We start from the raw sequence: 25190 nt of genomic DNA, 5'->3' as shown, positions 1-25190 counted from the left end.
GTCATTCATCATCCCCTGCCTGCCGGGAAAAAGGGACCGATGCCTCTCTCACCAGGGGCCACTCTGGGGGCAAAGTCTGGTTCAGTTGTGGTCTAGCAATAAGTGGAAAGCATTTCAAAGCTGCCACTCTTGGCACTGATAAGTCAACTGTGCCACCCTAGAGTAGGAATCCCAAGTGTTGGCCCCCTCGAGGTCAGACCAAATGCAGGCCCCTTCCCTGGGAGATGGAGCAAGACCAAGTACCTGTTTCCCATGACCTGACAGTCCCTTTCCTTTCTCTGCCCCAAGTTCCTCCTTATCACCTCCCTCTCCATCCCCACTGTTCTCCTATCAGACCTTCAGGTTCATCTGAGGAGCCTTTAAATACATAGAACAAGGCCCCACGCCTGTAAATTCTGATTCCGTTAAGTGTGAGATAGTGCCCAGAAATCTATATTTTTGTCAAATTCCTGGGCAATCCAGATGACCAGTCAGGCTTCAAACCCTGCACTGGGGAGTCCTCCACCCTTCTTCCCAGCCTCTTCCTCTTCAGGCAGCTTATTTGGGGAATCACAGTCTGAGAAAAGGAAAACATTTATTTTCAGCAAGTCCAAGGTCCCAAGTTGGGGCAAAGGCCAAATTCCCCCTTCCACCTGAGGGCCTAGGCCCATAGGCTGCTGCTGTGATTCAGGCTTGGGTGGAGGGGAGCCACGAGTGGGGCGGGACAGTCACTTGTACTGAGGAGAGAGTGGGGGTACAAGTGAAGCCATGCAGACACTTAGCATCTTGTCAATGTCCACTTGAGTTGACTTATCCACCTCAGCCTTGAGGCAGCCGCTGACCCCCAAGCTGAGCAAACCCCTAGGCTTCTCTCCAGCCTCCTTTCCCAGGGGAACTAGAGCATGGGTGGGGAACACGAATGTATTGGGGCAGGGCAAAGTGAGGCCTGAGCCCAGCTCACCTGCCACGTGCAGCAAGGCCTGCAGTTGCTCCACACCTGCCTCCTCAGGAACCAGGGTCAGCTCCAACTCAGGGTCCACCTCGGCCTCTGCCTCCCTGTCCCCCTCCCCTGCCTGGTTCAACTCCGGGTTGCAATAGTTGATGTACTGGTACAGGGGCCTCAGGCGCTGGGCCTTTCCTGAAAGGACCCGGGGCAGGGCAGGGGCTAGAGTGCCATGCTGTGCCCTGTCAAGGGTCCAGCAGGCAGGGGGAAACGGGAAGGCCCAGGCACTGCCACTCACTCTCCAGCCCCATGGTCTCTGAGGGTGCAGACACTGTGCTGGCCATAGCTGGGAGCACTGGGGCCCCCAGACTCTTGCGCTTCTTGGCTTTTTTGTGCTGTTTGGCAGACGGTGATGGCTCACTCTGGCTACTCTCTGGTTCCTCCCTCTGCAGCGGCAGCCCCTGTAGCAGCTCAGCTTCAGCCCTAGGATGGGCTTGGTGACTAGGTCCTGGGAGGCTGGGGGACAGGAGGCCTGAGGACCCAGCCTTCAGCCTTGGCTCCTTTGTCCTGAACCTAGGGAATATCCCTGCCTGCCCACCACCCTGGGCCCAGATTCTTGTCCCTTTTCTGGTCAGTGAGGCCCCAGGCTGGTCAGGGGCTGAGAACTCATGTGAGCTCAGTTCCCTTCAAGGCCTTGAGACTCACTCTCTGGATATTCCCTACACCAGGGCTCTTGAGGGACAGAAGGGGTGAGGAGTGATGGTGGTGGCAGGGAATAAGGATGCACCCTACAGGAGTACAGGATGGATTTAGGAATCCTACTGGGGTGTAAGTCCATCCCCCCCCACCCCCAGCTCTGCAGCTCCTTCCCTCTGAAAGCCCCCTCACTTGACCAGCTTCCTCTTCGGACCATGACTGGGCCTCACAGTAGAGCCCATAGCCCTGGGGCCTCTCTCCTCTAGTGCCTCCACCTCTGGCTTGAGCCTCTCTTCCTCCAGCTTGAGTCGTTCTTGCTGGAGCAATGGCTCTGAGACTGATCCTGCTGGACACTTGTCTGCACTCTGGGTCTGGCAGGCCCCATGGGCTGGCACCAGGCACTGTTCTCCCATCACTGGACACTAGAGGTGACACATAGGTAACTAATTATCATGGCCAGGCAACAGGGATCCGTCATTAGACACCTGACATCAGACACCAAATGCGGGTGAAGGGCACCAGCCTATGCCCCTCCCCGCCTATGGAGCCTGCCCTGGCAGTTAGGGGGTCATCGCACAGAGTTCTGCCTCGTAGAGCACTGCGGCCAAGTGTTTGAAGGCTAGACAGCCTGATGGTCACCTCAGAGCTCCGAGCGCAGCCACCCAGCGCCTCCGCAAGCTGTGCTGGCCCCACGGCCGTCTCCTCCTGTGTGCCTGGCCGCTTCTCGGCCCCTGCTGAGGCCATGGCTGCACGCGGTCAGAGCATCCTCAACAGTTGCTTGGTGGGGATGGACGGACCCCGAGGGGCCGGACTGGTAGACCCTGCGCTGGTCGTGGAGACAAGCTGGGAGGCGAGGGCTGGGGTGGGAACGGCTACTAGCGGCTGCTTTGCCCCCACTCTCAGCAGGAACTACAAGCCCCAGAGGGCTTTGCGCCAGAGGCATTGGCCCCCTGACCTCAGGGACGGAAACTATTGTTGCCTGGCAACAGCAAACCCGGCGGGTTGCAGCCCCGGGTGGCAAAACGGCTCGGGTGAACCCCCTGCGCAGGTGTTGCAGGGGAGGGGCCGCGAACCCGGCAGGGAAGTGAGCTAGGAGGTGAAGCAGTGAGTGCAGGCCGGGGTCGGGAGGCGGGGCGGGGGCCGGGAGGGAATGGAGGGCACAGTCGGGATCAGGGTCTGGAGGCAGGAACGGGGTACCGGGCTGAGGACAGGGTTCCGGGGCCGGAGATAACTCAGCCCTGCAGGCCTCGGTCTACTGTTGCAGGGCGACGACGGCGGCATGTGCGAGGGCCCGTCCCGCATCTCGGGACCCATCCCCCCAGACCCTACGCTCTGTCCTGACTACTACCGGCGATCGGCCTCGGGTGAGTGGGGAGGTGCCGCCGCCCCGGCGAGGCCTGAGCGAGGTTCCCGCCCCGCTTCACCACTGAGCCCCGCACTCCGCCCCGTCCGGCCCCTCAGCTCAAGGGCGCCTTGAGGGAAACGCGCCGAAGCTGAACCTGTTGACATTGGACCTGGACCAGGACGCCACCCCTCCCCGCGGCCCCCGCATCGGTCCCGGAGCCCGAGAGATCCTGGAGAGTGGCCGGCATGGCGTGGGGGGCGTGTTGCTGCAACTCGGGGATATCTCTCTAGGCCCAGGGGCCTCTCCCAAGAGTAAGTTGCGGGCAGAACGGCCAGAGAGGTGGGTCTGAGGTCAAAAGCTAAGATCAAAAGCGGCTGCTCCTCCTTTCTGGACCTGGCCTCAGGCTTTGCCTCTCTGAGTCTTAGTTTCTCCAACTATAAAAGAAGGGGAAAGTGCATTACCTCCTCACAGGAGAGGACTGAATGAGATAGTCCCGGGAAACCCTAGATCAGCTTCATGGATTCAAACAACAGTGAAGCGTTGTGTGCTGAGTGCCTACTATGTGCCAGGCCCTAGAGGTGCTAGACAAGGTTGAAGACAAGCATGGGCCACCATGGAGTCAATGTGGGAGACAATAAACAAGTGAAGAGATGAATATGATATACCAAATGATTAATGGTACACTTCACAATAAAAATGTAGAAAACAATCAAGGATAAAAGAAGATTACTATATCAGGAAGGGAACAAGGTGATGAGGTGGAGTATGTGAATAGGGTCTAACTTAGATGGAGAGGTCAGAGAGATCTTTCTGTAGGAGGCAGGGTATGGGCCTGTGTGTGAACTGGTGTGAGATGGATTGCATGGGCTGTATTAGGGCAGATCCTGGCAACATCTTTTCTGCAGGAAAGGACCCTAAAGACCATGAGAAGGAGAACCTGAGGAGGATCAGAGAGATCCAGAAGCGCTTCCGTGAGCAGGAGCGCAGCCGGGAGCAGGGCCAGCCCAGGCCCCTGAAGGCTCTGTGGCGCTCTCCCAAATATGACAAAGTGGAGTCTCGTGTCAAGGCCCAGCTGCAGGTACCTGCCTCAGCGATTCAGAAGTATTGTCTATCTTGTTAGCCAACAGACAATTATACCCTGATCTGAGTTATGGGGAGAGAGGAGAATCATGGGGGACTTAGGTAACAGGGGACTAAGAGATAGCTGGTTCTGTTGTAGGGTGGTGCTGAGGGCTTTCTCAGAAGTGGTGATGGCTGGGTGAGGGTCAAGTATGAATTAGGCAAGGAGAGAATGGAAGAGAACATTCTATAGATTTGGAATCTCACAGATAGAAGTCCTAAGTCCAGAGGGAGTGTGGGCAGTGGGGATACTGTGTACAATTCACTGTGAGGGGAGAAGAGCACCAGGTTGGGCTAAGAAGTCAGCTGGACCACATCATAAAGGACCATATAATCCATTTTTCAACCTTTATTTTTCAGGGCAGTGGGAAGGGCAGGGACAGGGAAATGGTGGTGGGATTCTGTCTTGGATAGATAGTGGCACCATTTCTTTACCCAGTGGTCTCATAAAAAGGAGCAGGATTGAGAGAAAAAACAATAAGGTGGTATGTTGTTGTGTTGAAGCTGAAGCATTTGTGGGACTCCCAGGGGGTAGGAGTGTGTCCAGGAAGCAGATGGAGAGTCAGGTCTGGATCTCAGGAGTGAAATCCACGTGTTACTGAGGATCAGGCTGAGGATGATGAGACCAAGGAAGTGACCCTGGATTTGAGGGCTTGGAGGCCAGCCATCAGTGACCTTGGTGGGGACAGAGTCAGGAAACTTGGCTAGGAAGGAGAGAAAAAGAGAACGGCAGCTGGAGCCAGGAATGGAGGTAGAAAAAGGGGTAGTTTGTTGTTTTCTTTTTTTCTGCTTTTTCTCCCCAAGTCCCCCCAGTACATAGTTGTATATTTTAGTTGTGGATCCTTCTAGTTGTGGCATGTGGGATGCTGCCTCAGCATGGCCTAACAAGTGATGCCATGTCCACACCCAGGATCTGAACCAGCAAAACCCTGGGCCACCAAAGTGGAGTGCGTGAACTTAACCCCTTGGCCACGGGGCTGGCCCCTGTTGTTTTCTTAAAGATGTGAAAGACACATGTTGAAATGCTGATGAGGAGAAGTGCTCCTTCAAGAGGGAGGAGGCCCATAGGGCTGGGCATAGAGAAAGATCTTGAGAGGCAGGAAGGACAGAGACTCGGTCTTATGGCTTGAGACCCTGACCTCCACCTAACTAATACCTCTGCTATGCCTTGCCCTCCAGGAGCCCAGCCCTGTCTCTGGGACAGAGCCTGCCCACTTCCTACGGGCGCATTCCCGCTGCGGCCCTGGGCTCCCACCACCCCGTGTTCCCAGTCCCCAGCTAACCCCATCAGGTCCCAATGCTAAGGTGAGAGGATGTGTGGGGCCTGGGAGGTGGGGCAAGGAGCCTGGGGGTTTCAGGCCACAATACAGTGCTGTCTGCCCCATCATGCTTGCCATGTCCTGCAGGGACCAGGCCTGGGTGTGGACTTCATTAGCCACAATGCCCGCACTGCCAAGAGGGCCCCCCGGCGGCATTCCCGCTCACTGCAGGTCCTGGCACAGGTGCTGGAGCAGCAAAGGCAAGCCCAGGAACACTACAATGCCACACAGAAGGGCCATGTGCCCCATTAGTAAGTTCCACTGCCCAACACCCAGGGTGAGGGGTACTTGTGGAGGGTGGGAGCCAACATCTTCCCTGGGATCATCAATCCTGACCCTGTGCATCTGCAGCTTGTTGGAGCGCAAGGATCTGTGGCGGCAGGAGGCAGAGGCCCGCCAGCATAGCCAGCCGGACCCTGCCATGCCCCCTGGCCACACTCGCATGCCTGAGAACCAGCGGCTAGAAACACTGAACAATCTACTCCAGAGTGAGTACACGGGCAAGGGGAGCTGGATGGGGAGCCCACTGGGGACCATGCACCTCTGCCCAGCACTCACTGTTCCTGGGTGCCCTGTAGGCCAGCGCCAGCTGCTGCGTGAGCTGGTGTTGCTGCCTGCTGGTGCAGACTCACTGAGGGCTCAAGGCCACCGTGCTGAGCTGGACCGGAAGCTGGTGGAGGTAGAAGAGGCCATCAAGATCTTTTCCCGCCCCAAGGTCTTTGTGAAGATGGATGCCTGAGCCCTTTTATGGGAACAGTGATGGAGATCCTCACTGAGGATCGCCACATGGTTGCAAAGAGGGTTGGGCCGCATCACAGAGTGGAGTCCGAAGACAGGAGCAGTGGAGCGGGCAGTATCCCCAGAGCACTCTTTCCAGACACTGGTGGTTGTAGAAGGGCCATCCCAGCCTCTTTACCCCTTTGTCAAAATTAAAACTTTTGTACACAGTGGGGTTTGTTTCCATAAGAGCTTTTCTTATCCTAGAAATGCCAAGCCTGGTGGCCCTCCTGCTGCTTGACTGCAGGAAGGTCTCCCTGCTGCCTTTATCACTCTTGCCTCACATCCAGGGCAGAAAGCAAGATTGTGGGATCAGGGAGGAGGCTAGGGCTGGGACACAGAAGGACCATGACTGCATTTGTAGAAAACCTTTAATGTTCCCCAGACTGAGAGGGCCCTGTAAGCAAACTAAAAACCCCCACTAGGGAAGTCCCTGCCATGTCCCAGAAGCCTAGAGTGGTAAGGAGCTGCATCCTTGCCTGTCAGAGGCTGAAGCCACTACCATCTCCTCGCATGCTACTCCCCCAGCCAGAGCTGGCCTGCTCCTGATCATCCAGGGAGGGCAGAGAGCTGCGGGCACCAGGAAATAGGCGGCCTGGGCGCAGGTCCCAGCATGGAGGCCCCTGAGACAGCCCATTGGAACAGGAAGGCTGGCGGTTCTCAATGACAAGATCACTGCTGTCATCATCACTATCAGCCTCAGCAGGCCCAGACCCAGCAGAGGAAGGCCCTGTCAGACGCCCAGATGCCCCACGCATCACATTATTGCGCTGATTAGCTGGCTTGACAGTGACGATGAGGTTGTGGCTGTTGGCAACCATCATGTCTGTCACTTGGTCCAAAGTCTTCCCAGCCACCTCAATGCCATTGACCTCGAGGATTTCATCACTGACCGCCAGCAGCCCTGTACTCTCAGCCAGGCCCCCTCGTACAAGGCGGGAGATGAATATGCCTGGAACCCGTTCCAGGCCCTGGGGAGCTACACGCACACTCATGCCATCTCGGATGTAGAAACCCAGGGGGCGGTCAGAACCATGCTTGTGTAGCCGCACCCGTCGGTGGGTCTCAGGCAGTAGGTCCACATCAATCACTGAAGAAACCTGGCGGAAATCTTGGGGCAGGCTGATTAGCAGGGGAGGCCGGGTGCGCAGGGGTGCCACTGGTCGAAGTAGGAGCCCTTTCTTTCGCCGCTGCAGAGAGTTGGAGGCAAAGGCCAGGCCGCTGGAGTCAGCTTCTGCTGCAGGAGAGGGGGGCGCTGAGATCAGAAACCCTGCTCTCCCACTTAGGCCCTTTTCCATCAGGTCCAGGCCTGAGGAAAGGGGCACTCTAGCTATTTCCTACCACTTGGAGGTCAGGCCAAGGGCAAGGACTGCAGAGGGTAAAGCCTAGGCGCCCTGGGAATGGACTAACCCTCGTAGACCTGCTCTGTCACCCTACCCCACAGAGGCTGCCCACTGTACCCCATCCTCCTCACCCCGCTTCTGCACTAGCAGGCGCAGCGGCGGGGGCCCGCTGGCCAGGGCACGGTGCAGGCTGTCGTCGTTGGTGAGGGGCAGTAGGTCGCCGTGAGCATCCGTATAGCCAAGCAGCACGTCCAGGCCCGGGATCTGGTGCACCGCACGCAGCAACCGCGAGAACTCTTGGAAGCCGCTCACCGAAGCGCGGGGCAGCGCGAAGCGTCGGAACTCGGCGTCAAACTGGAGGCAGGGGGTGAGGGGAGCGGAGGGGTTAGGACGGAGCCCGCGCCCTTTCTCACCACAGGTCTGCGGGTGGCAGGCGTAGGAAAGATAGGGCTGCTGCAACAGCTGCAGCCTTACGCCCAGACCTCAGCACCAGAACAAGGGACGCTGTCCAAGGTCTTCTCCCGCCCTCCAGGTACCCAGGCCACAGAGGGACTCTGGAGGCCGGCAGTGGAAGGGAGGAGGATGGATAGGGGAAAGCGAGAAGAAAAGCTGGAGAATGGGACGTGGAGGATGGAGAAGAGAAAAAGGTAGTGGCGACCAAGGAGCCAGGAAGGGGAGAATGAAGGAATTGGAAGCGCCTAGGGTCGAGGACGGAGCCGGGGTCGGAGGGGCCCTTACTTTGCTCTTCACCTCGACGATGCTGTCGGGACTGCGCGCTGGGGTCCTCTGTGGCCTGGCCATGGCGGGGCCGGGCGGGCCGGGGACGGTGCCCCAGGCGGCCCGCCGAGGTGCAGGTGCACAGCCCGGCCGGCCGGCCCACGCCGCCCCGCCCCTAGCGATAGCGCTTGCCCCGCCCTCCCATCCAGACCATGACGTCAAGTGGGTAGCGACGGAGAGTGGAACACGGAGTCCACGTTTCCTAGGAAACGGAGATGGGGGTGGACGGCTTCTCGTGCTCTTTCGTCATTACGCTACGATCCGCGCGCCGCGGAGTGTGGGGGAGGGGCTCGGCCAATCCGAAAGGAGAGTGAGGGAAGTGACACTGAGTGCTGTGTACCGTTACTTCTACCGGCCTTACAAGACCGCGCATATTGTAGATGAGTCATAATAAATATTTGCTGAACCCCTCGGGGTCACACGGTATTGAACTGGCTTCAAGCCAACTCGCTCGGACCAGCCTTAGCCGCAGCCTCAGGCCCCACATCCTCCCCTCTCCATCCGAGCCAGCTCTTGGCCCCTTCCTGCCGTTGCCGGGAGTCTTGACGTACAGCCCAAACGCCAGGCCGCTGCTCGGACAGATGCCCCGGTAAGAGTAAGAAGGCCAGCATCCAGTCGAGACAACAGGAGCCGGCACACAAGTTCTCGAACTAGACGCGCTCGTGCGCACGCGCGGGCACGTACAGGGGCGGGGCCTCAAACCTCAGGCCCCGCCCAGCCGTCCTGCGCTTCCTCTTCCGACGAGAGGTGCGGCCGCGGCGACCGCGGGAAACCCGGGCCGGTGGTGCGCCGCTGGGTGCTACCGCGGGAATGGCAAGTTTGGGGACCCTTGTTCTGCGGCCCTGGATTCGAGAGCTGGTCCTGGGGTCAGAGGCACTCTCAAGTCCGCGGGCGGGGCAACTGCTCGAGGTGAGCCGCCTACCCGCTTCAGGGCCCGGAGACCAGGGCGGGGCCCCAGGGCGGTGGGATTGACGCGGGTCGCCGCTGTCAGGTTCTGCAGGACGACGAGGGCCCGGGCCCGTCCCGCGCCCCTGACACCCCTGACGTGGGGGCCGCACTGCTTGTGTCCGACGGGACCTACAGTGTCCGATGCCTAGTGACGCGGGAAGCCGTGAACACCTCGGACTGGTGAGAGAGGTCCTCCGGGGCCCGGGGAGCTCGGAGTCCAGCGGGAGGGCGCAAGGCCTGAGCCCAAGGTGGGCGGGGCTGTGTTCAGGCAGGCTAGACAGTGACGGTGGCACTCGCTGCAGGGAGGATAAGGAGTTCGGCTTCCGAGGGTCAGAAGGTCGGCTGCTGCTGCTGCAGGACTGCGACGTCAGAGTCCAAGTCGCCGAAGGCGGCGCGGTGAGTGGTAAGGCTGGCTTGGGCGGGTTACTGGGCCTGACTCTTCGTCGCTACTCCTGAGACCCGTCCCTGAACTCACTCTCCAGCCTGCGGAGTTCTACCTTCAGGTGGACCGCTTCAGCCTGCTTCCCACGGAGCAGCCCCGGGAACGGGTGACTGGTTGGTAAGTGATGATTCCACCCTCCAGCTGTTCTCCTCACCCGTGCCTGGCTGGCGTTGGCATAGGCCTTTTGGGTGGGAGAGCTTGGGCCCTTAGTAACACGGACTGCCTACTACCTTCCTCTTTTTCCCAGCAACCAGGACCCGGATGTGCAGAAAAAGCTCTATGACTGCCTGGCGTGAGTCTGGGGTTGGGCTCTGGGGCCAAGAGTGGCTCGGTCAGGGGATGGCAAGTCTGTGTAGACAGGCCTCAGGATTGTTCCTCAGACCTGTCCCCTCTGTTTCTGTAGGGAGCACCTTTCAGAGTCCACCTCCCCCAATGCAGGTACTTCTATGGGTTGGCCAGTGTTCCTAACTCCCTGTAGAGCGACCTCTCCAGCCATCACCTCCTTCTTCCTTAATAAGCCCTCCTCCACACCTGTACTACCCTTCTTCCTCTTTAAGCTTCGGCCCATCCCCTGGTCCCCTGTCCTCAGGCCTTTCACTGTCGCAACTTCTGGATGAGGTGCAGGAGGACCAGGAGCATCAGGGGGCACTAGTGCGCCTGGCTGAGAGCTGTCTGATGCTGGCAGGCCCTTGCACAGCACCCCCACTCACCCGTTGGGCCACCTCACGCCGCAGGGCAATGGTTAGTCTGGGGCTTCCCTTGGGAAATATCTGGGTGAGGAGTTGGACCAGGGCCAAGCTGAGTGTTCATGTCCCACAGGGAGAAGCTGTGTACACTGTCCCCAGCCTATGGCTGCACATTTCTGAGAATGACCAGCGAATTCTGAGCTCTCTGGACCCAGATGAAAGGGCACAGGGTAAGGACTGGAGAGGCTAAGAGGGGAGTACCTGGGGGCCCAGCACCTACAATGCTGATAAGCCTGCCCTGAATCCCAGGCCCTGAGCTGCCCCCACAAGACCCAGCTCTGCAGGACCTATCGCTGACTCTGATTTCTTCTCCTTCTTCCTCACCCAGTTCCTCAGGTAAGATGGTTCTCAGGCCACAAGCACTCACTGCTGTCTATCAGTTAGGTGCCCAGGCTGTGCAGGATGCTGTGAAAGGATGCACAGGTGGGTGGGTGGTAAACACAGTCCCTGCAGGCCTGCCTAAGCTCACAGGCCATTCAGCTGGTCTGAGCTGAGAGAGCTCTGCCCACAGTGAGTCCCTTTCTCCCCAGGAATCCCTGCCTTACCCGTCCACATGCTTTCAGAGGAGAGTGGTGCCAGCATCAGCCTTCTGCCTGCCCTGTCCTTGGCTTCTCCAGACCCAGTACAGAAGGGCAGCTCCCAGCCCCTACCAGCCATCTGCTCAGTCCCTGGCCCCCTGCCCCCCAATTCCCCACACCCCAGCCGTGTACACAACTCCCCCCTCCTGAGCTGTACCCCAAGTCTGTCACCCCTTGGCCATGTCCACAGTCCACACCAGGCCCATGTGACCAGGGCCCAGAAACCTAGCCTGGAGTTCAAGGAGGTAGGGTTGCCCTCTAAGAACTGGCAGCACTCTCCAAGGACAAGAACCACGAAGCGAGCCCTGGAGTCCAGCGCTGCCTGGGTGAGCATAGCCCCCCTACAATTGGAGAGTAGAATGGGGTGGGCCTTGGTGGAGCTGCGAGTGGGACTGAGGTAGCCTTGGCTGGGGTTAGGGGTCTTTGTTGGCCCCTGTCCAGACACCACACCCCCCCTTTAGGATCCCCCAAAGAGGCATCGTGATGGTTCTGCCTTCCAATATGAGTACGAACCACCCTGCGCCTCCCTCTGTAGCCAGGTCCAAGCTGCCAGGTGAGTGCCTGGGGCTGCCCCCACTCTCTTGGTCACCAGTCCCAGTCTCCATTGACCTACAGCCATGGTTCTCTTCCCAGGCTCCTTCCACAGCTCGTTGCCTGGGCCTTGAACTTTCTGATGGAGCCACAGCCAGAGTCTGAGCTAACCCAGATGTGACGGGTCCTGCGAGTACGTGGGAGGATATGTGCACACAGGTTCATGCCTAGGGTTGGACAAACAGTGCTCCACACTCTGTTTCCTTTGAGTTTTTTAATAAAATAATCTCATGCGGCAGGAAAGGAGAGGGTCAGGGTTTGGGGCCGCCGCCTCTTTGGTCTGTGGCTGGGGAGGGTGGGCTCTGCTCAGGGCTGGAGGGCTCTGTAGGCTGTTGGGGCAGAAGCTCAGCTCCAAGCCCAGATCCTGCAAAGGGAGAAGGGGAGTCGGGAAGGGTCAGGACTGGACTGAGCAGTCCTGCCACCCTCTCACTTGGCCCCAGCCTCCTCTTACCTAGGCTTGGAGATGGGGGTGCCTCAAGCTTTGGCCTGCGCTTGAGGACAGGGGAGCGCTGCAGCCGCAGGGGCCGTTCTGAGAGACACAGAAAGATGGGGTGGGTTGCTAAGGGCTTGCTACCTGTCCCCAATGCCCTCCCCCCACCTCACACTATTGGCTTTAGAGCATCCCTCTTCCCCTGCATCCTCCCACCCGACAGGGGTTGCTTTTTTGGAGATGGAGCCAGGGCTAGTAGAAAGGGCTTGTCAGACCCTTGCTCCTGGCCTTCTGGCTCCCTGGTTTTTTGACTCCTCACATCACTGGTGACCCGCTACAAGGACCAGAACCACGAAGGAAGCCCTGGAGCCCTCCCTCCCCCATCTTCTCCTCCACTCAAGCACACAATGGAGGAGTCTCCCCTCACCAACAGGGGCCTGGAGCTGGTCCTCATGCACAGACACTGCTCGCCGCCCTGCTGAGTGAGGCCTCGGCCTCAGCTGGCCATCTGGGGGAGGCCAGGGTATCAGGGTATGATCCCAGCAGCTGCCCCCTCTCCAGCCCTTGCCTCCCACCTTCAGGGTCCCCAGAGGAGCTGAGTTCCCAGCAGGGACTCCTCTAGTCCCCAGCCCAGTATTAGAGTGGGGGCCTATGGTGCCTGCTTACCTTCATTCCTGGGGCCCAAGCAAGGATCTTCTGGAAGGCCCAGGCTGTCTGGGGAAGGGCTGGCTCTTCGGGGTCTTGGACTGGGACAAGGGGAAGGGGGGCCTGGACCATCCTGTTGGCCCCAATCACGGCCTCTGAGCTCTGCATTCAGCTGCTGCCCTAGTGTCTTCCAAGTGGCAGACTCAGGCCCCTGGCCTCCTGGACCAGGTCTGCACGATGGGTCTGCAGGGAGAAGGGTGTCAACCAAGACCTGGGCCAGACGTAGGAGGTGAGCCTGTCCAATGATCTGACCCCTCTCCTGCTTGTTCCCCAACACACACAGTGGCCCTCGCTTACCAGCAGACACAGAGTGGGTGCGGGACTTGATTGAGATGGGTGGGGTCTCCGTGGAACTGTCCATAATGTCACCTGCAAGGTGGGGCTGGGGGCTCAGGCACTAGACCTTGGGGGTGCGGGGAAGAAAAACCCGGCCTCTCCCCCTCCACCCCTAGGAAAGCAAGTGCCTTGGGGATTATTTCTAAGGACATCCCCCTCCCCAAAAATGTACTGCCCTATCCCGGGGTCCCACTTACCATCTGAGCCGGCCTTCTTGATCTCTCCATCTTTGCTCTGTAGGAAAACAGGGATGTCAAGCTCAGTCCTGCCCTGCCCTCACCCTAGCCTTTTCTTTTTGTTCGTTCTTTTTCTTATAACTGTCACTAAGTGCCCCCTGTGGGCTAGACAAGAACATGGCAAACCTAGTCCTGGCCCTCTTACAGCTCACAGTCTGGGATGGTGAATAGTTAACACACAGAAACATCTATATGCATGCATGTCACACAGATAATGTGATTTCTTAATTCTTTGATTCATTTTCTACACTTCAATGTTTCTAAATTCAAGCTCAGGTTCACTTCATATGTGTTTCTTATTTTCCTGAAAAGTTATTAAATGGATAGTACATAGGGCTGTGGTTCTCATTAGGTACTGTGATCAGAGAGTGGCATTAGCAGGGTGGCCACGGAAGAGAGTCAGGGAAGGCCCACAGGGAAATGTAGGGATGGATGAGGAAGAACCCAGTGTAATCCACAGGTGGTGATGCGAGGCTGCATGTGGGGCAGGGAGGAGCTCCAGACAGAAGAACATGTGTGGAGGCTCTGAGATGCCACCAGGGGTGGAGAGCAGTAAGATGAAAGCAGTGACAGGCTGAGACCCCACATGGCCTTGAGACAGGGTTAGGAGTCAGGGCAATGTCGGGAGAGGAAGCCCCTGGAGGACTTGCTGTTTCAAATGCAGGTGACAAGGTCAGATTTCTGTTAGATCTGCAGAGAAAGAACCATTCCGGCTCTGAAGACAAGATATCAGTGGCCTGGGCCAGGACAGAAGCCAAGAGGGAAGAAAGATTGAATCTGATGACTCTGTGGGGGGAAGGGGTGGAACTGACAGACTTGTCTGTAAGTCACGAGTCTCCTCCTGGTCACATATGTCACCCACAGACTGCCACAAACCACATGTCACCTGCCCCCTCACTTTGCACTTGTGTCCCTCCCAACTCACTTGCTTCCTCTTGCCTTCAGCACTCCCGCTGCCTCTGCTCATGCCGATCCTCTGCAGCATCACTTGTACCCGCTGTTCAAAGGATGGGGCCAGCTCTGTGTCTCCCCGCTCCAGGGGCCGCCGCTGGGGACAGAGATGCCTGAGTGGGGAGAGAGCCCACTGCCCTCAGTTCCAGCAGAGCCCTCACCCAGTCACCAGTTCTCACCTTGTCAGATCTGGCACCCAATGTAGCCTCCTCCTCCTCAGCAGGTAGCAGTATCATCGAGTAAGCCTTGCTTTCCCGAGTGTAGCGAGGCCGGCTCCTGCGGGCAGGGTCAGGGCTGCTGGTGCCCCCCTCGGCTCCACCAGACTCCTCACCACGGCCAGGACGGGCTGGTGGCCGCAGCAGGTCCCCAAGTGTGGTTTTTCGAGTGCGGGGAGCTGCCCCAGGGCTGGTCTCTAGATCAGGCCGTGGCCCCCGAGTTGAACGAGGCTTCTTGAAGGCGAAGAGGGTACCCAGCTTCTTTCGCAGTGTACGGGGGACAGGGATGGTACCCCCCTCAGTGGCTGGGTCCTCCTCGGGGGCCCAGCTGTGAGAATAGCCAGCAGTGAGTGGGAAGACCCATGAAGCATCCCACCCTCTCCCACCCCTGCAACTGCCCCTCACTCACAGGCGATCCTGCTGGATCAGCCTTTTGGAGAAGAATTCCTCCACGCCCTCGTCCACGCGGGCACTGAGCCCATTCCCTTCCTGCGGCAGGGCTGGGGGCACCTGGGGGACACCACAGGGTCAGGGCTGAGTGTAACCGTGACTTCTTTCCACCTCCCTTGTCCAGCAGCCTGGCCTGGGCAACTTCAGGACCTGGGAGCTGAGGTGACCCTAGGGGGCTGCTGACACAAGCTCTCCCCTGTCCAGCTGGTGGGCAGAGATGCTGATTTCACATACCCCCTCACCTGAAGTTGGTCCTGGACACACACACCCAGCCCACACTCATTCTTGTCCCACAGAGTATCCTACACACCCTGAACCACTTGGTCATGTAACAGGGTAGAACCCACGCGCCCCGTGGGTCACACGTTCCCATTTGTCACCCCCTCTGCTCCAAACAGTTCCCTGCAGTGCCCCCCACCCCCACCCCACCCGGCCTGCTGCCGGCTCAGCAGCGTCGGCTGCTGCGTCAGACCCTCTGGGGGGCCTCGAGCCAGCTCCACCCCCCCCTTCCGCCCTGTGTCCGCTGCCCCCTCCACTACCCAGCCCACACATACATCTCCCCACATATACACCCGCGGCACATGCAATAGACGCAGGATTGTCCCTGCAGTCCAGGGGGCCCAGCATCTTTCAGTAACCCTGGGAGACAGAGGATAAGACGGACACCCTCTCTCACACATCCACTCATGCAGCGGGCGGGCCAACCCAAGACAGAGTCCTACCCAGACGCACCCCCAATGGAACCCACACACCCTTGACCCTGCGTAGGCATGGCTTGGGGTAGGGGTGGCCAGGACGTGGCCGCACCACCAGGTCTTGGGACACCACAACCCACCTCCTTGGCTGCCATCTCCCAAGAGGAGCGAATGAGCCACCTGCGACCACCAGTTCCACGAGCTCTAGAATAGGGGGAGGGTGCTCACCTGGGGGCCCCCCGGCGGTGGGCGGTGGTGATGCTGGCGCCGCGGTCGCGGTCGGGCCCGGGTCGGATGGCGCAGGGGCTGCCCAGCTGGTGGAAGGTCCATACGAGGCAGCGGGCCGGCTGGGGGCCCTGGGGCGGCGGGGCTTGGAGAGCCGCGCGCGGACGGCCCCGCCTGAGGCTCCGCATCTTCCCCCGGAGCCGCCAGCTCGGGCTCCGGCTCCGGTTCCTCAGCAGCACCTGAGGGAAGAGCACCAGAAGAGCACCAAGCGCCGAGCCCGAGGAGGTGGTGGCAGCGGTGGCGTTAGGGCGGCGGGGGACCCGCCCAGGGCGCGGGGAGGGGCCCGGCTACACCGCCCGCCCCTCCGCCCGCCCCTCCCCCGCCGCCGCTGTCCGTGGTGCTGAGCGCGGCCACGAGCAACGCGCGGCTCCGCACCTCCGCCAAGCATGCGCGTCCTGGGGGTAGAGAAGGGGGCGGGGGGAAGCGAGTGGAGACAGTGTTCCAGCCCTGCTCAGGTCCTGCTCCGTGCTGATTGACTACAGCAGACTCCAACCTTGCAGGTTGCACGGGGGTCCTGGTCTGGCCAGGTCAAGGGTCAAGGGAGTTCCCAGTACAGGGCTGAATGAATGTGTCCAGGTTCCCAGGTCTAATGGAGCCTCAGCCCAACCTGAGTAACTCCCTTTCCCCGAGACCCTGACTCACTGTGAGTGGATGAGACCAGGTGAAGGCAGTGGCTGGACTCAGGCCATTTCTGTAGAGGGCTGGCGTCCTGGTGGGGAGGGCACAAACTCAGCTTGGGATAGGGGAGCTGCCTCTCCACCTTCCATACTCCAGAACAAGATGGGAAGATCTAGGGTTCTAGGTCCAGACTTCTGGGGCCACCTACCTTCTGCTCCTCTTTATCCTCCTCCTTTTCCTTCTCTTCCTCAGGGAAAAAAAGACCTTCCAATTCCCCAGGCCCAAGGGGGCTGGGCTCACCTCCATCCAGTGCTGGTATGGCAGGGGGCATTGCCACTGTTGCCTGCTGAGCCAGACTCTCCACCTGCAATACCAGGCACCCCAAAGATGGGCAGGTAGGGCCTCAGCCATAGTCCCATTGGTCCTAAGGGAACCCTGAAATAGCTGGCTACATGACCCCAGAAGACATTACAGAACCCCTGCAAGGCAGTAGCCAGGTCACTCTGTCTGTGCGTGTGTGTGTGTGCATGTGCATGCATGCAAGTGTGCAAGTGCACAGTTCCCCCTCACCAGCCGATCCCGGGCTGCACTCAGACCCGCCAGAGCCTGAGCCACAATGCTTTCTGCCAAGGTCCCTGTGACTGACAGCCGCATGTCCCTGAGGGCAAGAGAGGGCAAACGTTAGTGTGCTGTCTCTGCCCAGTCCTGTCTAGCCCAGCCCAGCCCCATCCGGCCTACCTGAGCCTAGTGAAGGCATCTTGCAGCAGGTGTTCTGGGAGAAGCTCTGGGAGGCCCCTTGAGCCCACTAGGACCCCCTCCAGCTGCTCCCTCCATCTAGGTCCCTGCAGCATCTGTGGGCAGAGGCTCCTTGTTGTGTCCAATGTGGCCTGAGTAAAGTCCTGGGCAGAGGTCAGAGCATAGTAAGAGTGTGGCTAGGGCCTAGATAGATTGGCTTGAGGCTCTTACCCCCACAGAACATTGATTCATGGGATATGACAGTCAAGCCTACGGGATAGGGGTCAAACCTGCATATGGAGGTGGGGCTGGGTCAAGGATACCATCTCACCTGAATGTCCTGGCGGCAGACCTCGCCCACCTGTCCCAGGAGGCCCTCCAGCTTCTGCCGCAGCTGCCATTGATGGCTTGGGGAGCTCCCAGCCTCATAGAGAATGGGGAGAATCTAGAGGCCAAGGAAGAAAAGGAGTTGTAAGTTGACACCTGAGGAAGAGAGGAAGGGTCTTTGTAGCAGGAGGGGGTGCTCACACTGAGAGAGAAGTTGGCGTTTTGGATGGCATCCTCGGCCTGGTGCACAGCAGCTTCACCCTGGGGTCCAGCCCCACAGCCCAGCAGCTCCACATGCTCCTGCACCGACTGACACAGTTCGTTCACTTCCTGGGGGGGCATCAGGAATCAGTCCCAGCCTGGTCCCTTTCCAATACCCCCAGACCCTACTGTCTCCTTCCCAGGGTCTCCAACTGAGTGGGTGAGGGCCTGAAGCTGATATGATCAGGCCAGCCACTTAGGAACCCTATCTGTTCAAGGAGGGAAAGCAGTGTCTCCTTTGCTTTATTGTAGGGACTTTATATATACTTTCTAAGTGTTCAGAATAGGAGGGAAAGGAGCTGTTAGTCATGTCTGTATTTTAGCTCAGTCCTTTCACCATCCCCCTAGAGGATAGACTGAGGGGTGGGGAGAAATGGGAGTGAGGAGCCGTGGAGTAAGAACCAGGGGAGCAAGGGATAGTGGGGGTGGAGGTGAGGAATGGTGTGTTTGAGAAGTGGTCCAAAGGCAGGACCAAGGAGGACTGTGGGGGCTCCAGTGTGGTCACAAGAGACCTGGCCTGAAACTCTCCACAGCACTTGGTGGGTGTGGGCACCAGTGAGACTGAGCTCCAGGGTAGAGAGAAGAGTTTGTGGGAGATGACGAAATCACTTGAAGATGTATAGAATGTGAAGCCCCTGCAGGATGTCTGGGTCGAGATGCCTGGGCTCTGGAGCCTGGGAGAGAAGTGAGATTTGGGAATGGAGAGATGGAACATCTCACAAAGGCAAGGTGGTGGAGGGAGATGAAGCCAGAAAAAGAGTTGCTGGGTTGGGCCACAACAGCGGTCAGTGGAGAGGGGAGGGGAGCCTTGTGAATGGGAAGACACAGATGGAGCTACAATCACGGGGGGAAATTGAGGGAGGACTTTTAAACACCTTCCATCTTTAACAGGAGAGACTATTTAAATACTTTAAAAAGGCAGCCAGGGGTATTATTTGGGAGAGCTATTTCAGGAGGGGTTGGCTCTTCTCCAGACCAAGGAGAGGGACTTGTCTGGGACAGCAGGATTCAGGCACCCTGGCCCTAGGAAAGTCAGACTCTCAGATTCATGGAGGCTCCTAGATGCCACAGCTCTCCCCCTGCTCTGTCTTGAGGGAGGTACCACTGACCTGCTCAGAGGGGTCCGAGACAAGACCTAGAGGCTGTGGGCGGGAGGTGCGGTCAGGAGAGGCGTGGTCTGCGCGGTTGTTCCTCAAGAGACAGGCTTGGATCTGGGAACAAGAGATATTGAGAAGGGGGGGGGCGCGGGGGCCACAGCATGTGGCAGGGCAAGGGAGGGGAGAGGGGATCCCCACCTGATGCACTGCACGTGCTGTCAGTTCCGGGCGGCTGCGCTGTGCCTGGGCCACGTCGTTCAGTGGCAGAGGCATGGTCTTCAGGCTGCGGTTCTGCTCTAGGGCCTGAGCCACGTCGAGCAGGCCCAGAGCAGAGGTATGGTTCCGGTCCCAGACTACAGACCTGGGCCGGGCCGGGCTTCAGTCGGGGGCGGAGCTCCGAGAGGCCCCACCCAACCCACTAGCCTTGTCTATTTACCCCGTGCACCGATCCATTCCATTTGCTCCTTCTCATTCAGCCCCGCCTCTTAGCCCAGTAAGCCCCTCTATGCCACGCCCTCCTCCCCCATTGGTCCCACCCCTCTGACCCCGCCCACCGGAGTCTTGTGTTGACCCGAAGTGCCTTGGCCAGCATCTTGGCTCCCGTGTCCCCCATGGCGTTGCCGCTGATATCCAGCGCCATCAGGTTTGGATTGGTGCCCAGGGCCCGGAGCAAGACGCTAGCACCCAGCTTCAGCCGCGACTCAGCCACGGACAGAGACTGCAGGGGCTGAGGTTAAGAGAAAGCCATTTGTGGTTCGAGTCAGGGGTCAGCAAGGACGTCAGGTCACAGGGTCTGAGAGAGCAGGAGTCAGAGGGGTCACAGGGGTCCATTGCCTGGGGATCCCGCATAGTCCCGTGAACTCACACAGTCGTCATCCTGCATAAGCTGGACAATCCGGTGCAGGACGTCGTCCAGGGTCTCCCTGTGGGCAGGGGTCGCAGTTGGAGGGGGGACCCAGGTGGTGGGGTGCTGTCTGGGACTCCTGGGAGTGGGATGAGGGCTCACTTGCACCGGACGTTGAAGTTCCTTCCAAGCGCCACGTGTCTCAGGGACCGACTCCTTCCAATGGCTAGCACCAGAGTCACCATGTCTGAGCCGAAGCCTGGGGGTAGTTCGGGTCACATAAAAGGCGAGGCTGCGAGGATGGGGTGGGATGGGAATTGGGTGGATGGAGGGAGGATGGGTTTTCCGGTGGCCTCACCGTTATCCGCCAGGTCCAGGGAGCTCACTGCGCCAGCATCGCACACTAAGTCTTGTATCACCTGAGCGCCCGCTGAGCGCAGCTGAAGGTGGAAGGTGGGGCACGCTCAGGCCAACAGGCCACAGGTGGGGAGGATCAGGCTCCCAGCAAGCAGCCTGCGCTCCCGCCTCGAGCCCCACTCCCAACGTGTGGGCCCACTGGCTGCTATGTTTCTGGGCTGGGGTACTCACTTCACAAGCGCTGAGGTCCAGGTGCAGGTCACCCATGTGCGTGTTGAGCGCGAGGCCTTCCAAAAGGGCCCTGGGAGGGGATGTCACAGGGAGTGGCAGGAGCTTGGAAAGGGGGCCCCAGGGCGCCAACGAACGCCAAGAAGAAGGGGCAATATGCCGGGGAGATTGTGGGTAAAATAGGAGCGGAGCGAGATGCTGAAGGTGAGGTGAAGGGCCTGGGATGTAGCCGCACAGGCAGGGGCGTGGCTGTGGACAGCTACACTGACCTGAGCGCGTCGGCCGGCAGCTTGCAGCCCGCCAGGCCCAGGTGCCGAAGCGTCCCTGCACGGCTGAGGAAGAGTTGCAGCGCGGCGGGCGCAGCCCGGGACTTCCTGGGGTGGGGGAGCGGGAGAAGTGGGCTTCCAGGAGCAGGGAGACGGCTCCCGCGTCTCCCCCTGCCCCGACCCGCCTCCTTACGTGCGGGAGAAGACGTTCCTCGAAGCGTCGAGGTGGGTGAGACTGGCGCAGCAGCCAAGGGACAGCGCTGCAAAGAGCTGCAGGAGGAGGGTATGGGCTCCACCGGCCAGAGGACTGAGCCCCTCCTTGCCCCGCCCCACCCTCCAGTCTACCCTTAGACCTCAGGCCGGGACACCAGCCCTACAAATCATCCCCCCACTGACCACCCCCTCACAGTGTCCAGGGCGGTGTCGGTGCCTGCGACATTCAAGAACGTCAGAACATTAGGACGGCTCAGGAAACTATAGAGGCCCTGGCGGGAGGATGGAGGTGGGAGGGCCGGAGTCAGGGATCGCCTCACCAAGAGCTTCCACTGCCTGCGGCGCCCCCAATCACTGCCCCTAAAGACAGCCACTCACCCCATTGTCCTCTGAGGCCCCCAGCGCCCCGGGGTTTCCGGAAAGGTCCAGGTGGGTCAGGACAGAGTCAAAGGCCGCATTGGAAGCCAGTGCCCGGCCCAGAGCCCTCATTCCTGGTGGTGGAGGAGGGAGAGGCTCAGCAATTAAGCAGACCCATCCTCCCGCTCCACCCACCCCACCCCACCTTGGCCCCGCCTACCTCGGGGCGTCAACCCCGTCTGCGCTAGGTTGAGTCTCCTCAGGGCTCCAGGACGTTGTTCTAGGTGTCTGCTGAGGGCAGCCACGCCTGGAGGATGGGGGCAGCCATGTGGGTCTCACTATCTCCAGTGCCAGCCCCCGGGAGTTCCCCAAGCTCAGCCATACCTCTGTCATCCAGCAGATTCCCGGCTAGGCTGAGCTCCCGCAGCCCAGAGCTGGAGTGCCCTGCCAGTGCCTGGGCCAGTCGCCGGACAAAGTCTCTGGGGACCAGACCCCAGGCATGAGACTCTGACTATGGATTCCTAACTCCTCCCCAGGCCACAAGGCTCCCAATCTCAAGCCCCTAGCCTCTTCCCCCCAAGCCCTACCCTGGCCCCCTTACCCCCTCAGGCCACAGGTCTCCAGCACCAGCTCCTCCAGGTGGGACGACTGACTCATCATGTGCAGAATCTGTTCCGAGACCTCAAGGCTCTGGGAACCAGAGTGGAGGCTCAGTGGGCTGCACCTGGACCCCGAAACCTTGGCCCCTCCCTGCCCCTACACTCTCACCAGCTTCATATCCACACAGGAGAGGCACCGGAACCACAGGTTGTAGGACAGGGCAGCCACACTCAAGGCTAGGTCCCTGGGCGGGAGAAGGGGCAGGGGCAGAGCTCAGGGCTCTCCAGCCAGGTCCTAGGCCCAGCATGCCCCTCCATGGAGAGGCTGAGGCCTAGGAATGTGGGTCACAGCATCTTCCTCCCTTCTTTGGCCTAGCAGGCCACCTACCGACTGCCTAGATGACCAAAGTCTCCTAGGCTGAAATGGCGGCAGCCTTGACGATGGTAGATGGTGTCCACATCCTGGACGGGAAGAAAGAGTCTCCAACTGGCTTGGGGGCCACAAGAGGTAGGGAGGGACTCAATGTACATGGGGGATCAGATGTCTACGGAGCCCTCCAGAGAGGGCCCTACCCTCACCCACTGAATCTCCTCTCGGAAAGGGAAGCCATTGTAGTCACACAGAGCCTCGTATGTCTCCAAGAAGCCACCTGGGGAGGTGCCAGGGGTATGACAGGGTGAGGGTGTGGGGAGGAGAGAGACAAAAGGTCAGAGATAGAGGAAGATCAGACCCAAGCTGGGTGGTAGCTGTGCCTTGAGTGGCTCTGTTCAGTTTGGGAGATCTCCAAATCCAGGGCTCTGGGGCTACAGGAGGGGGTAGCCTGAAAGCCCTGTGTGGCCCTGCCTTAGCCCTTACCACAGGGGCTGCTGGGTGAGGTGGCCTCTGAGGGGCTGCTTCTCTCCAGCCGAGCCAGCATGGAGGAGGGTGTGGGCCTCCGGAATAGTTTCCTGGGGAGGGAGATAAAGGTGAAGGGGGCAAAGGACTTCTAGCCCCTAGGATGGGAGGCAGCCCAGCTGTGTCATCCAGAGCATCCCTGCACTGCCCTCCTTCCCTGCCAGCCCCCTGCAGTTGCCAGTCCTCACCCAAGCGTCGAGCGAGGGAAGACCTTCTTGATAGCCACAGCAACATGCTGGGCCAGCTGTTCCAGGGCAGCCACGCCAGGAAACTCCAGGACCAGCTCAGGTAGGGACTCCAGCTCAAAAGTGACCTGGAGAGGGAGGGCAGCTGAGCTGGGCTCCATGTGTAGGGGCAGGTGGAGGGGGAAGTGAAGACCAGGCTGCAGGCCCTAGTGGGGTACTAGGGGTCTCACCTGAGGCGGTGTCTCCTGCAGCGCCATGGCCTGTACCTCCAGGTAGCTGAATGTGCAGTCCACCTATGGAGCACCTGGATCAGCTGGGACCAAGGTCCAAGTCCCACCCTCCTAGGAGCCCAGTCCTTTGTGCAGCCTGGAGCTGAGAGCCAGACCTGCCTAGACTCCAGTCTTGCTTGCTGCTGGGACCCCAGTGCTGTTGGAAGGGCAGAGCCCTCAAGGACAAGACAGACAATGCTGCAAATGCAGCTCTCATCCAGGAAGCTGCTGGAGGGCAAGAAGAGTGGCAGCCAGGCCCTGGGACTTACTCTCAGGGGGAGGCAGGTGTGGAGCAGGTAGGCTCTCCATCGTAGCAGTGCCTGGGGGGAGAGAGGGTCTGAAACCCCAGGCAAGACAAGAGGCCCTTTCTGTCCGGGCCGCAGAGGCCCTCCTAGTCTCTGCCCCCTGCCATACCAGGACGTGACATCGATCAGCACCCTCCCGCTCTGGTAGCCAGGTTTTCAGCAGCAACTCCGCCTCCTTGGGCCACAGGAACCTGGTGATCTCCCCTGTGGAAGGGAAGCCTGCTGGGTAACTTTGGTTCTCTCATGGAGGTCAATTCATGCCCACAGTCTGTACCAGGCTAGGGGCCTGAGCTCATCTATGGGCCAGCAAGGAAGGAGTGGAGTGGATCTCGGGGCCATCAAGCCATCCGGAGGAGCAAAGAGAACCGCTTGCCCAGCGTCCCGGGCCTCTGAGTGGGCCTCTGGTTTGGGGGCCGCGCTGCTTCCTCCCAGCCAAGAAAGGGAGAAGGGGCAGCGCTTACCTCGCAGCTCAGAGGATATGCCGTCGGAGGTCTGGGCCATGCGGCCAGGCCGGGCGGCCAGGGCGGCCCAAGGAGCTCCGACGAGAAACAGCAGCGGGCGGGCGCGCACAGGAAGCCTGGGGCCCCGGCCCGCACTGCAGCCACCTGCTCCTTCTGCAGCGGAAAGTACGCGCTGCTTCCTGCCAGGCCGCCCCCGGCCCGGCTCCTCCCCGCCCGGCCTCTGCGGGCCGGGAGCAGTCGCCCGGGTTCGGGGGTGTGGGAGGGGGCAGAATCCCAGCTGCCCGCTTGTCCTGTCGCACAAGAGCTACTCTGTAAGGGCAGACAGGGGGTGGGAATGGTATGGCCGAAGGGTCGCGCGTGTCGCGCACCCTCCGCGGTTCCTAGCCCCCTACTTCCACGCCTCACCGCAGTCCCTGCTGCGAGCACCAGGGGGCGCTGCCCGCTCGGGGATCCCTGTGGCCCACTCGGGTTCGTCCCCTCCAAAGCCCAGCGAGGGAGGTGGACAGGGGGTGGGACGGAAGGGGCATCTCTCCATCAAGGAGCGTCGGATCTTTCCCAACACCAGGGTCCTAACCTGGGTTGAGCGAAGGTCTGACACCCTGGGCAGGGCAAGAGACTCCTAACCTGGAGTCTGTGACCCCATCGGGGATCCACGAACTCTTGAAAGGGTGGGGAAAAAACACCCGATAGGCCCAGACGCCCTTCTCTGAGGCAGAGGTTCCTCAGCTTTTATCAGATTCAGGCTGGAACAGGGCCAGAAGGTGGGGGTATGCCCTCAGGGGGCAGCTTCGGGCTAAAGCCTGAGCCCCAAGGGCTTCAGGGAAGGGTGGAGTGACTCATGAGCAAAGGCCAGGTACAGGAGGGCCCTCCTGTGTGTAGCAGAACAGAGTCTGGGGAGGGGGAACTACTAAGGAGAGAGGGAAGCTACTGTCTTCAGGGCTGGGAGGGATCAGAAGGTCATGGAGGCCGGGCGTGTCAGCCGAGCATGCTGCCTTATAGAAGACTGGGGACCTAGATTCTGGAGGGTTCACAGGAGGGGATTAAATCTCTTTCTTCCATTACAATCTAATTAAACTCCACTTGTGGGATAAGGAACAGCCCTCTGCCCTGCCCACGGCTCAGCCAGGCAGAGGTTAAATAACCGGGAGAGCAGGTGAGAGATACTGGTTTCTCTCCCAACCCCTAGCTACTCCTCCCCATCATGGGGCTTGCAGACAGGGGGACCATCCTCCAGTCATCTGACCTCCACCCCCTCCAAATCTCATCT

The 25190-nt window shown here is 59.7% G+C and overlaps 5 protein-coding genes across 13 annotated transcripts; 2 read left to right on the top strand and 3 right to left on the bottom strand.

The window, feature by feature from the left end:
* Positions 1–555: 555 nt before the first annotated feature.
* Positions 556–2542, bottom strand: C3H16orf86 (chromosome 3 C16orf86 homolog). 2 transcript variants are annotated; one of them, XM_008509465.2, is made up of 5 exons: positions 2258–2542; positions 1811–2040; positions 1221–1438; positions 941–1117; positions 556–716 (listed from the first exon to the last, which is right to left on the bottom strand). In XM_008509465.2, the coding sequence occupies exons 1-5, from the start codon at positions 2360–2362 to the stop codon at positions 667–669; spliced, it is 780 nt and encodes a 259-aa protein (XP_008507687.1). In that variant the 5' UTR covers positions 2363–2542; the 3' UTR covers positions 556–666. The 2 variants fall into 2 exon arrangements, with proteins under 2 accessions (XP_008507687.1, XP_008507681.1); XM_008509459.2 differs by having other exon boundaries at positions 556–1117; positions 2258–2531.
* On the top strand, positions 2525–6351 carry ENKD1 (enkurin domain containing 1). 6 transcript variants are annotated; one of them, XM_008509487.2, is made up of 8 exons: positions 2525–2714; positions 2883–2982; positions 3080–3274; positions 3869–4041; positions 5262–5387; positions 5489–5652; positions 5753–5889; positions 6117–6351. In XM_008509487.2, exons 2-8 carry the CDS (start codon positions 2898–2900, stop codon positions 6332–6334), a joined length of 1098 nt encoding a protein of 365 aa, XP_008507709.1. In that variant the 5' UTR covers positions 2525–2714; positions 2883–2897; the 3' UTR covers positions 6335–6351. The 6 variants fall into 6 exon arrangements, with proteins under 6 accessions (XP_008507709.1, XP_070469828.1, XP_008507701.1 ...); XM_070613727.1 differs by having other exon boundaries at positions 2578–2714; positions 5980–6351; XM_008509479.2 differs by having other exon boundaries at positions 2586–2722.
* A 180-nt stretch (positions 6352–6531) lies between these two features.
* On the bottom strand, positions 6532–8583 carry PARD6A (par-6 family cell polarity regulator alpha). Of its 2 annotated transcripts, none has more exons than XM_008509510.2 (3): positions 8260–8583; positions 7653–7875; positions 6532–7412 (listed from the first exon to the last, which is right to left on the bottom strand). In XM_008509510.2, the coding sequence occupies exons 1-3, from the start codon at positions 8320–8322 to the stop codon at positions 6661–6663; spliced, it is 1038 nt and encodes a 345-aa protein (XP_008507732.1). In that variant the 5' UTR covers positions 8323–8583; the 3' UTR covers positions 6532–6660. The 2 variants fall into 2 exon arrangements, with proteins under 2 accessions (XP_008507732.1, XP_008507724.1); XM_008509502.2 differs by having other exon boundaries at positions 6532–7415; positions 8260–8474.
* Positions 8584–8808: 225 nt separating this feature from the next.
* ACD (ACD shelterin complex subunit and telomerase recruitment factor) lies at positions 8809–11846 on the top strand. Its single transcript, XM_008509671.2, has 12 exons — positions 8809–9207; positions 9290–9426; positions 9549–9642; positions 9729–9805; positions 9936–9980; positions 10092–10126; positions 10278–10429; positions 10508–10604; positions 10684–10770; positions 10965–11338; positions 11474–11565; positions 11646–11846. Exons 1-12 carry the CDS (start codon positions 9109–9111, stop codon positions 11722–11724), a joined length of 1368 nt encoding a protein of 455 aa, XP_008507893.2. The 5' UTR covers positions 8809–9108; the 3' UTR covers positions 11725–11846.
* On the bottom strand, positions 11803–24355 carry CARMIL2 (capping protein regulator and myosin 1 linker 2). 2 transcript variants are annotated; one of them, XM_070613709.1, is made up of 39 exons: positions 23924–24347; positions 23572–23666; positions 23427–23477; positions 23119–23181; positions 22892–23016; positions 22665–22756; positions 22388–22458; positions 22197–22270; positions 21978–22053; positions 21811–21899; positions 21594–21688; positions 21430–21516; positions 21231–21343; positions 21047–21124; positions 20833–20909; positions 20643–20747; positions 20377–20446; positions 20147–20228; positions 19951–20047; positions 19810–19867; positions 19499–19671; positions 19143–19305; positions 18957–19058; positions 17788–17916; positions 17591–17704; positions 17263–17423; positions 17095–17182; positions 16733–16888; positions 16549–16615; positions 15850–16085; positions 14886–14986; positions 14441–14804; positions 14236–14358; positions 13272–13308; positions 13036–13107; positions 12700–12921; positions 12461–12541; positions 12055–12132; positions 11803–11967 (listed from the first exon to the last, which is right to left on the bottom strand). In XM_070613709.1, exons 1-39 carry the CDS (start codon positions 23961–23963, stop codon positions 11855–11857), a joined length of 4218 nt encoding a protein of 1405 aa, XP_070469810.1. In that variant the 5' UTR covers positions 23964–24347; the 3' UTR covers positions 11803–11854. The 2 variants fall into 2 exon arrangements, with proteins under 2 accessions (XP_070469810.1, XP_070469811.1); XM_070613710.1 differs by lacking the exon at positions 12461–12541 and having other exon boundaries at positions 23924–24355.
* Positions 24356–25190: the final 835 nt, after the last annotated feature.

This window comes from Equus przewalskii, chromosome 3 (genome assembly GCF_037783145.1).
Source record: "Equus przewalskii isolate Varuska chromosome 3, EquPr2, whole genome shotgun sequence".
Taxonomy (NCBI): Eukaryota; Metazoa; Chordata; class Mammalia; order Perissodactyla; family Equidae; genus Equus; species Equus przewalskii.
Note: the sequence above shows the minus strand (reverse complement) of the source record. Positions and strands in the feature narration are given on the sequence as shown.